Source organism: Leptopilina heterotoma, unplaced genomic scaffold, assembly GCF_015476425.1.
Source record: "Leptopilina heterotoma isolate Lh14 unplaced genomic scaffold, ASM1547642v1 Lhet_36, whole genome shotgun sequence".
NCBI lineage: Eukaryota > Metazoa > Arthropoda > Insecta > Hymenoptera > Figitidae > Leptopilina > Leptopilina heterotoma.
The window spans coordinates 1056654-1068583 of NW_025111040.1; the positions used below are offsets into that span (position 1 = coordinate 1056654).

At 22.5% G+C, this 11930-nt stretch overlaps 1 protein-coding gene across 4 annotated transcripts; it reads right to left on the minus strand.

The window, feature by feature from the left end:
- Positions 1-4286: 4286 nt before the first annotated feature.
- On the minus strand, positions 4287-11924 carry LOC122505481 (glucose 1,6-bisphosphate synthase). 4 transcript variants are annotated; one of them, XM_043617137.1, is made up of 10 exons: positions 11786-11904; positions 11579-11633; positions 10960-11089; positions 9109-9365; positions 8347-8809; positions 8043-8230; positions 6690-6867; positions 6175-6504; positions 4693-4919; positions 4287-4608 (listed from the first exon to the last, which is right to left on the minus strand). In XM_043617137.1, exons 3-10 carry the CDS (start codon positions 11035-11037, stop codon positions 4506-4508), a joined length of 1824 nt encoding a protein of 607 aa, XP_043473072.1. In that variant the 5' UTR covers positions 11038-11089; positions 11579-11633; positions 11786-11904; the 3' UTR covers positions 4287-4505. The 4 variants fall into 4 exon arrangements, with proteins under 4 accessions (XP_043473072.1, XP_043473071.1, XP_043473070.1 ...); XM_043617136.1 differs by lacking the exon at positions 11579-11633 and having other exon boundaries at positions 11786-11924; XM_043617135.1 differs by lacking the exons at positions 11579-11633; positions 11786-11904 and adding an exon at positions 11382-11407.
- Positions 11925-11930: the final 6 nt, after the last annotated feature.

The following is an 11930-nucleotide window of genomic DNA, read 5'->3' on the forward strand; positions in this document are numbered from 1 at the left end:
CGTGATAATTACGCATTTTTTTAGTAAATTGATAAATAGGAAAAATAATGCAAAAACAATTTTTATCCATAAAATGCACTTTTATTATATTTTCGTTTGAAGCAATAATCAAAATTTGATTTGCATAAACGGAACTCGTTGAAAAAAAAATAATATTAATTATAATCATTAGTATAATATAGATAATTATTTATCTTCTTTCCTTAGAATTGTAAAACATTAAGAAGTGATTTTTCACACGCAACAATTAACTGAATTAAAAATTAATTTAAAAATATTCATTTTGATTTTTATATTGTATAATGAAATATTTTTAATGTATTATATCACATAATTATATAATTATAATTTTTAATATAATTATAATGCGTATAATTGTAAATATTGACGGTTACCGTGCCACTTTACATATTTGTAATAAATAATTGCCTTGTTTAACTTTTCTGTATAAGATCTTTCTGTTTAAAAAAAAATCACTTCTTTTTTTTATTTTTTGGAAAAAAATTGTATTGATCAAAAATATCTCCTAATAGCTTTTTCAAATTTCTATTCGCTAAACAAAATATATGAATAATTAATTTGTTGTTTTATTAATTCAAAGTTTAAAAAAGAAAAGAATAAGAAAAAATATTATATAATCTTGTAAAAGAATTGTTATTTTAAAAATATATTTTTAGAATAATTTTTTTGTAAAAAATAATGTCAAAATGTATAGTTTAAGATATTTCTAAATTATTAATAAATTTTGTCAAAATTTACATATATTTTTATTTGTTAAATTCATTTTATATTAGTTTAGTTTTTTATATCATAATTTTTAATTTATTTTAAATAAGAAAAAAAATTGATGTTTGTTAAAGTACTTTATTGTTTCAATAACTGTTTTCTTCTTAATAATATAAAAAAAATTTACATATTTCTAAATTATTTATTTCTCAGTCTTTTCCTTCGATCGTTTATTTTTCAGTGAAAAAAAACATCACAATTTTTCTTCCATGGCAACTGAATACATTCTGTAAAAAGAAAAAAATGGAAATTATTATTTAATTTTTCATAATGAAATAATGATAAAAAAAACTAAGTTGTTTGCCATTAAAAATATCTCTTTTATAATTTTTAATCTGAAATAATTGAATTCTTACATCGAAATTTAAGTATCAAAATTTTCCAAATATGTAATTGAATTTATTCGAGGAATTTAATTGAAAACTTTAAAATAAGTTAATTCTTAGGAGAAATTTCATTAAAGTAATATTACAAATATTTCAATTTTTTTTAAAGAGTTTTATCTAAATTTTTGAAAATAATTGAATTTCTGCGAAAAATGTTATCTACAATTAAAAAAAAATAATTGAATTCTTTCGAGAAATTTTATTACAATTTTATTAAATAATTGAATTCTTTCTAGAAATTTTATTACAATTTTTTTAAATAATTGAATTCTTTCGAGAAATTTTATTACGATTTTTTTAAATAATTGAATTCTTTCGAGCAATTTTACTACAATTTTTTTTAAATAATTGAATTCTTTCGAGAAATGTTATTAATTATTGAGTTTTAATTTAAAATTGAAATATAATTAAAATTGAATTGAAAATATTTCTCTTCTCATAGAGAATTTAATAAAAAAATTTCAAAATAATTGAATTTTAGCGAAGAATTTTATTACATTTTTAAATATAATAGAATTTTTCCAAAGAATGTTATTACGATTTTTTTAAATAATTCAATTCCTTCTAGAAATGTTATTAATTACGAAAATAATTGAAATTTTAATAAGAATTAAAATTCTATTAAAAATAAGTAAATAATTGATTTTCTGCAAAAAATTTTATTATCTAGGAAAATAATTCAATTTTTTTAAATTATTGAATTAAATTTTTTCTGATAAAGTATTTAATTAAAATTTTTCAAAATAGGTAATTGAATTTTTTTGAGAAATTCGATTGGAAAATAATAAATTAATAATAAATTAATAAATTGTATTGGAAATAATTGAATTCCTCCGAAAAATTTTATCAATTTTGAATCTGAAATTATTCAAAAATTGAAATTTAGTATTTGAAAATAAAAAATTTTGTTTTAACTTGCCTAATAATAATAATAAATGAAACACCGCGTTTCGATCGCTGACGAGCATAAAATTTGCTAGTTAGTACAATTAATAATTGTTATTAAAACTTTTTTTTAAATACATGAATAAATATAAATTTTGCGTGTAGAAGATTGAATGACAAAAATATAAACAAAAAAAAAATCTATGACACGAATAAGACTAAAGAATTAATGAATCAAGACTTTCGTGTATCTTGATTATTATTACATGACATTATTGGAAAAACTGTAATAAAACACTTAAATCACACATATCATTGTTGATAGATGACTTACGTAATTTTTGGTATATCGTCGTCGAAATATGGCGAAAGATAATACATAGATTGAATTGTCGGAAATGCAAAAATACTCAACAATAGAGACGGAATTAATGTCAAAAAAACGAAGAATATATTCCACACTGTATTTAACGATCCTTTATTCTTTGACATTTTCATTTTTTTTTCTATCTTTCCTCAAACGTCCTTCTCCAAGAAATTTTATTTCCTCAAAAGGAGAAAAAGCAAAAATTAAAAAAAAAAATTAAATAATTTATTCTAAGAATTAATGTTATTTTAAATTCATTCCTTTTTTTCATTTTCTTTTCCATTTGTTAGATATTTCATTGTTTTATTACTCAACATAATTTTTCATTTTATAACTATTAATTAATTACAAATATTTCATAGTTATTTTCTTACTAATTTATATGATTTTATCAAATTATTTTTATAACAAAATTTATAAATATTACTTTTATTTGAATAATCTTTACATTAAAAATTACGCACTAAATTTTTCTAAAAATTATGCACTAAAATTTTCTAAAAATTAAATTAATTTATTAATATTCTAAAAAAAATTTCTTATGCAAAAAAAAAACAATCAGTAATTTTACAAAAATAATATAATGGTAGAAATTTAGACAAATGGAACTTTTTGTCAAAAAGCATTTTATTTCTCGAAAATTCAAAAGCAAAAGTTTACGAAACAAAAGAAGAAGACAAAAAATTACGTGAAATTAAAATTCAAAAGTTGATTTATAAATAAATAAAAACAAGTAGAATGTTAAATTTGGTTTATTATATTTTTGATTTTTAATTATTTTTTCAAGTTATGAATTAATTTCATTTTTAATAGAATTAATTATTATTAATCATTATTACTAAAATCATTATTATTAAAAATATATATTACTATCAATTGTGAATTCTTGACACTTTTAGAAAAATTGGTCACTACTCTTCACACTTGGATTCATTTTGAAAAATTCTGCTTTAAAGTTTTTTGAAGTAAAAATATGAAAATTAATTTCTTTTTTTGAACTTGAGAGAAACTACTGTTTTTTAATCTTATTTCTCTTTATCATTCAATCTCGGTAGTCGTGTGATAACTAATCATGTAGAAATGACACCGAGCGAAGTAATGCATCATTGGCACGACGCTCTAAAAGTTACGATACCTTTGCCAATGTTTTATTCCGTTTTTCTCTTTCTTTTTCCTTTTTTTTTCTTTTTTTTTGTTGCTCGGCTTATAATTTTATGCTTACTCATGAATAATAGTAGCCACCAGTCGGCCGTGACGAAAGCAATTGCATATTATCAACGACTTTAATAATTCATTCAATCATTTTTCAGTCAAAAAAAAAAGAAGGAAAATACGAAATAACAACTTTTAACCGTTATAATATATGCAAATTTAATTAATGTTTCATTATAAATAAACATTATAAATAAGCATTATATTTATAACGTATATTACACTTTCGTGACATAATTATGAACCTTCGACTGTAATTTGAATGATCTATACTTTTTTCTTTTGTAGAAAAAGAAATTATTCTCAATAAGTTCTTTTTTCCCCTCGAGATTCATTTTCTTTTTCTTCACTTATTTTAATAAGGGAAGCAAAAAACTCATAATTTTCAGCAAAAGAAAGAAATGAAAAATTCATTTGTATTACTCGAAAACAAAAATAGTTTTCATCCGGAAAAAAAGAAAATACGCATTTAAAGGTAAAAATTCAATTTACATTGATTTCATTTGTAGTTTAAAATTCACATATATCTTTTATTTTTAACTTATCGAAAATGAATTTCGCAAATAAAAATTACTATTCAAATATAAAAATTCAAAAATTTTTTCTTATAAAAAAAAGAAAATAATGAATAATGAAAGTAAACAGAAATATATTCTCACAATTTGGAGAATTTTATTTATCGTATTACATATACAAGTTATGAAAAAAGTAATTATATGAAAGTATGAGCAACATTTAAAAAAATAGGAAAATATTTTTAAAAAAAATGATTTCATTTTCACATGAAAAATCTCACTAGCCGTGAGAGAATTTTTTACTCTCATTGAATTGAAAAGAATAAATGAAATTATCTTCCTGACTGATAATTTTTAATCACTGCGAGGTATCAAACAATTTAATTCCGGTTGAAGGAATTCCGTCACAATAGCGTCGACCATCTCCTTTAATGTACTTCTTAAAGCTTTTAAATCCCTGAAAAATAATTTAGTTTTCATTTTTTTTTTAAAGTGGATTCTTTTTCTGGAGTAATTTACTTTAAAAAAAAATAGTTCTTACTGTTGATCTGGAGTTGCACAGAGTTCACTGTAGTATTTGATTTTTGGCTCAGTGCCACTTGTCCTTAATGTTGTAACAAGGCCATTTTTGAAGGAGAACGTGATCATTTGACTGGATTTCGAGGTAGGCAAAATTGCTTTATCGTCAGGTTTCGAATTATCGTAACCAGTCGTTAAATCTCTCACGCCAACTACAGGATATTTTCCACTCAAAATACTTGTTGGATACTGGAAGAAATAAATTTTTCTAATCTCAAATTTCTCTTAACGACTCTTCTTTTTCAGGGTTGCCAAGAAAATTTAATTTTGTTTTTCCCTGAATTCCCTGAACAAAATTTTGACATCTTTCCTAACACTAAATATTCTAAATCACTCTAAAAATTATTAGATACTCAAAAAAATGTTCTATTACACTTATTTATTTACAAAAATTCTTTAATTAGAAATATTAGAAATATTAGGTAGAAAATAAAAACTTCAAATAATTTCAAAGAAATTTAAATTAAATATTTTCAAAATAAAAAATTAGTTCTACAGAATTCTTAATTAAAAGTATGAAAAATTCATATTTTCAAAGATTTGAATTTGAAACTATTTCAAAATTCAATTATTTCTAAATTCTGAGAAATTCAATTGAATCGTGAATTTCGAAAAGGGTTCAACCTGGTTTTTTGAAATTTTGCAGGAGACACAAAAAAACTGTTTATTTCAAACAGCTTTAATTAAAAAAGTCCAGCTTTATCTTAGTAACTAGATGCTTTGTTATATAAGAAAATAAAATAACTGTTCTTAATGACAGTAGGTTGGAGAAAATTGATATTATACTTGTCAGAGTTGAGCCCTTTTCGAAATTCATGAACAAAATTTAATCGTTTTAATCATAAAAATATATTAATAAAGCGGTTTACTATGGAGAAACAATTTATTTATTCATTTATTTAATTTCAAAATGTAATCAATTTTTCTTAACTAAAAAACAAATTATCATTAAGTTAGAAAACAATCTTAGGTTAAAAGTCAAAGGAAAAAAACTTTAATACAATTTTCTCCGCTAAAACTACCTCAGATGAAATGTTCCTTCTGAGATAATTAAAAAAATCCGATAATTATATATAAATATTATTAAATATTATTAAAACATTCAACTAATTTCAACAGAATTGAAATTAAAATCTTTCAAATAAATTAGGTCTACAGAATTATTAATTAAAAGTATGAAAAATTCAGATTTGTTGTTCAATAATTAAGTCATTTAAAAAGAAATTATTGCCAGAAATAGAAAAAATTGAAGGTTTCGTATTAGAATTCGTGGTAATTTCACAGTTTACAAGGCAAACAGAAAAGACACAAAAATTCAGAATTTTCTTATAAATTGTAAAAACTTAATTTTTCCAGTACTTTGAACAAAAAAGGTAGAAAAATAAGAGGATAAAGAAGAAGAAAAAACTAATAGTAAATAAATTCGTGTGCAAATAAAACTTACAGTATTTGGTTTTCCGCTATAATTTCTCAGTCTCTCGAATATAGATTTAATAGTCTCCTGCTCGTGGCAAATCCAATAGGAATTCTCGCTGATATGTTGACCGTACTCAGTGTAAATTTCATTTAATTTTTCACGTAACGTAAGATTCATTGTTTCAAGATAGGCGGCCATTTCGGCAATTCGAATTCCCGCACTAATACCGTCTTTGTCAAGAACTCTTGAACCGCACATAAAACCAATTGCCTCCTCGAAAGCAAAAAGAATATGTTTTCCCTCCATCATCAGATCAATTGACTTGTTACCCATCCATTTGAAGCCCGTTAAAGTTTCCTAAGGAAAATTCAAAATAAATTTAATTCAAAAAACAAATGTGTGTGAAAATTTAAAAATGTATTCTTTTAAGTATGAATTTTGCATATAAGCAAAATTCATACTTGAAAGAATGAATTTTCTAATTAATAAAAAAATCCATATAATTAATATTTCTAATTATAAAGAATAAAAAAAGTAAATACTTCAAATTGAAATCCTTCCTTTTTGCCCATCGATTGGAGGATTTTGCTCGATACCGTCGAGGCCATCATATAAGCTTCAGCTAAATTATTGCCCGGATATCGAACTTTATAAACATGCATCATCCACCATCCCAAAAGTGCTCCAAGTTCATTGCCAGTAAAAATTTGCCACTCGTTGCTGGGAAAAGAATCGAAAAAATAATTAAATTTCGTCTCTAAAAATTATATATTTTACAATTTAACCTGAAATATAAAATTGTGAATCTTTTTGTGTACCGAACTTTTTTTTATAATGTTTCTTTTCAAATATTTCCAATTTTAAAATTAATGTATTGAAAATCATTAAATTCTTGGAAAGCATCTTGTCAAAAAAATTTGAAGAGAATAATATTGAATTTATTCGAAAAATTTTTTTATTTATGAAAATAATTAATTTATTAATTATTTAATTTTTCACCATTTAATTTTTTTAAAATAATTGAGTTTAGAAGAATTTTATAGAAATATTTGAAAATAATTAAATTCTTTCGAGATATTGAATTGAAGTTGTTTCGAAAATAATTGTATTTCTGCAAAAAATTTTATTAAAATTAAGTATTTTCAAAATAATTAAATTCATCAGAAGAATTTTATTATTTTCCTAAAATAATTAAATTCTTTCAATTTTTTAGACGAATATATTTTAAAAAATTGCATTGAAAGTAATTTAATTTTTATATAGAATTTTTTTTTAAATATTTTGAGAATAATTGAATTATTTTTAACTTTTCCGAGGAATTCAATTAAAATTATTTTGAAAATAACTGAATACCTGCAAAGAATTTTACTATTTAGAAAAATAATTGAATTCTTGCGAAGAATTTTACTATTTAAAAAAATAATTGAATACCTGCAAAGAATTTTACTATTTAGAAAAATAATTGAATTCTTGCGAAGAATTTTACTATTTAGAAAAATAATTGAATTCTTGCGAAGAATTTTACTATTTAGAAAAATAATTGAATTGTTTAGAAATGTAATAAAATTTTTTTTAAAAATTGAATTCTCCCAAGGAATTCAATTAAAATTATTTTGAAAATAATTGAATTCTTGTAATGAGTTTTACTATTTATAAACAATAATAATTAATTTTGTACTTAATAAGTGAATTTTTTAAATTTTGATTATGAAATTATTCAAATAATTATATAAATAATTTTATATTTGAAAATAAAAAATTTTGTAATTTGCATAACAATAATAAATTGAATATCACATTTCACGCGCTTTTGCTAGTTATAAAAAAAGAAATAAATATACTAAGTAGAAAGAAATCAGGTAAATTATATGATATTGAATATTTTTTCTATTTACTTTTCTCCTTTGACAGCACACGCCAATCGATCAGCGTCAGGATCATTAGCCAAAATAATTGTCGAGCCATTTCGATTCGCAGTCTCGATACTCAAATTCAATGCGCTTTTTCCTTCCTCAGGATTGGGAAATTTCACTGTCGAAAACTCAGGATCAGGATCTTTTTGCTCTTCAACCACGATAAACGGCTGCAAAAAATAATAATTCAAAATACAAAAGAAAATGTATCTATTATTCAAATTATTAAAATTCAAATTCAATTCAAATTCAGTAGCAAAAAGGATACAAAATAAATAAATAATACCTTAAAACTTGCAGTTTCAAATGCCCTTGACATATAATCAAATCCAACGCCATGCATCGCGGTATAAGTGAATTTAATATTTGTCTTTTCATTAATATTTGGATACAAAACATCATCCTTGAGATCATTGTAATAATCTTTTAAAACTTCATTCAATGGATCATTAAATAATGAATGCTGATAAATTTCCTTTGTATTCCATGATGAATCGAGTGGTTCTAAATTTTCTAAAATACATTTTTGAATTCCTTTATCGTGAGGCGAAATTATTTGTGCACCATTCTCCCAATAAACTTTATAGCCATTATCTTCTTTAGGATTGTGCGAGGCTGTTATCATTACACCAGCGCCACATTTATATTTTAAAACACCATAAGGAATAAATGGCGTTGGACATACTTTCGAGAACATATAAACTTTTATTTGTTTATTGAGAAAAATTGACGCCGTTAATTCTGCAAATCTGTTGAGGGAGAAAAGAAGGAAAAATAAATTAAACAAAAATACATTTTTTTTTCAATTAAAGAAAATTTAAAAATACATTTTTTTCAATTAAAGAAAATTTAAGAATAACCAAATTAATTAATTGTAAAAAAGTAAATAATAAAAAAATAAGAAAATAAATCAATAAAAATTAAATAAATAAGAAAATAAATAAATAAAAATTAAATAAATAAGAAAATAAAAATCAATAATAATTAAATTAAATGCGAATTTTTTTAAAATAGATTTTTTTAAATAAACTATTTGTTAAAAAAGAACCTTTTGCTATTATGTCTTCCGTCGTATCCCAAGATGACTCCTTTTATTTCCAGATTACCGATTGTGTTTAATAAATATTTAGCAAGTCCTTGGCTGGTTTGAATAATTACTAAATCATTCATTTGATTAAATCCAGGACCCATTTGTCCTCTAATTCCAGCCGTTCCAAATTCAAGTCGCTTCAAAAACAATTTCGATAGACTTGCCGTATCATTATTATTTATTAAGGACTGTATTTTAGCATCAGCATTCGAATCCTATTTTTAAAAAACAAAGAATAGAAATTTAATTACAAAAGAATTTAAAAATATTTAAAAATTTAAAAATGTTTTAATAATTTTTAAAAAGTAAATTTTAAATTCATATTTAAATGTAATTAAGTAATTAATATACCAATGTATTCAAACAGGGTTGCCACTCTCTAAATCTGAATTAGCGAAATTTCACTAATTTCCCAGCGATAAGTATATCACTGATTCAATTAGCGTATATACGCTGTGAATTAGTGAAATTTCACTGATTAATTAGCATATATACGCTAATTGAATCAGTGATATACTTATCGCTGGGAAATTAGTGGAATTTCGCTAATTCAGATTTAGAGAGCACAAAAATTTAATTTTGCTTTTTCCTGATTTCCAGACAAAATTTTTACTTTTTTCCAAACCCTAAAGAATATTCTGATTCACTCTAAAAATAATTAGTCAACCAAAAAATAGCAATTTTCACGTATTTGTCCCGTTTCTTTTTTTAGAAAAAGATGAAAATTAAGGGCGTTACTAAAAATTCAAGCTATAATGTTTTTTATATTCAATTATTGTTTTAAATTTTAACTGAAATTAATTTTTAAATCAATTTTTATTAGAAAATTCTACGAGAATTCAATTATTTAAATACAAAAATAAATTTATTTAATAATTGAATGTTTCTTAACATTGAATTCTTATAAAGAATGTTATTAACAAATTTTTAAATAATATAATTCTTTCGACAAATTTTAATAAACTTTATAATTTAATTATTCGAGAAATTTTAATTATTCTAGAAATTCAATTGAAATTGTATTAAAAATAATTGAAATATTGCGACGAGTTGTATTATTTATGAAAATAATTGATATTTTGCCAAGAATTTCATTAAAATTTTTGAAAATAATTGAATTATGGTGAAGAATTCTAATACTTTTGAAAATAATTGAATTCTTGTGATGAATTTTGGTTATTTATGAAAATAATTGAATTCTTGTTATGAATTTTGGTTATTTAGGAAAATAATTGAATTTTGCAAAGAATGTTATAAAAATTCCTAAAATTGAATTCTCTCGAGAAATTTTATTCATAAATAAAAATAATTAAAATCTTGGTATGAGTTTTATAAAAATTCTATTAAAAATAAATTAATTCTTATAAAGCATTTTACTAAAAATTTTCAAAATAATTAAATTTATCCAAAGAATATTATTAGATAAAATTTTTAAAACAATTAAAAAACTGTGTTCTTTAAATTTTTAATTAAATTCATTTAAAATTGAAATTTTCTAAAATTTAAATTCAAAATTAGTTTATTTATGAAAATTGTCAACGCACCTCTTAAAAAATTCAATTATTTTTGAACTTTTAAAGTATTAATTTTATGATAGTTCTTTAAGACACCAAAATTCAGAATTTTCTTATGAATTCTAAAAATTTAATTTTTTTCCAGTATTTTTAATAAAATTCCGTGACTTTTCCCTGACCTGTGGCAACCCTGTCAAATAAATAAATAAATAAATAAAAATCACGAGAACAGAAGAAATAATAAAAATAATAACACTAAATATATTCTTAATTAAATAATAAATAAATAAAATACCTTGTTCCATTTGAACCATTCCGTAATTTTTTCATCAAGCTCCGCATTTCCTGTGTTGACAGAACTCAGAGGAGCCATTTTTTTTTCGAAATTTCCCTCTATTTTGCTTGATTTTCTTGAAATATCCAATCTGGAAAAATAAATTATCAATTAAAATATACCATTTTTATTTACTGAAAAACTACCAAACTATAAAAATAATTAATTAGCCGGATATATTTTTACGCTCTCCTCGACATTAAATTTATTTTACGATGAAGCGCAAAAAATTTCTGTAATCACAAAATTTCTTATCAAATTCACGAACATTAGCTTAATGATAAATTATCCCCACACGTGGAACACAAACTAATAACATAACAGAAATACTCATTTATCGTCACGAGAATATAGTTTTCAAAAAAAGACAAGGTTTTGTTTACGAAATTGTCATTGGATTTCCAAAGAAATTCTGCTCTTTTTCTAAACTGAAAACAATAAACAAAATATATTTAATTAAAGCTTAAAAAACCGAGACTATTTTTTGTGTCTAATTAGAAAAAAAAAGTTCCTTGTATAATTTTTCAGTAAAATTTATAATTTATAAAGTTTATAATATTTATAAAATTGCAACTCTTACACAGCGTCACCACAGCTGATTTTGACAGTTGAAGAAGGAAAATAGAAAACATAACCTGGAAATTAAGGAGGCCATGAAGTTATTGGCGAAGATTTTTTTTTAATATACGCGAAGCAAAAAACTATATATTGTCGGCGCCGATCTCCCGTCGCGATTGTCGTCAAGGATTAATTAACTCTTTTTTTCTTTTTTAATCAATAGACATACCTTTTCGTGTATAATAGTTGAAATAATTTTTTCTTTTTTTTTCTGCTTCGAAATGAATGAATTCAAGAGTGATTCTTTTCAAGAGACTCAAGTGCAAGACTGTTTTGATAAAAATTAAGATGTCCTAAATGACCGTAATTCATCT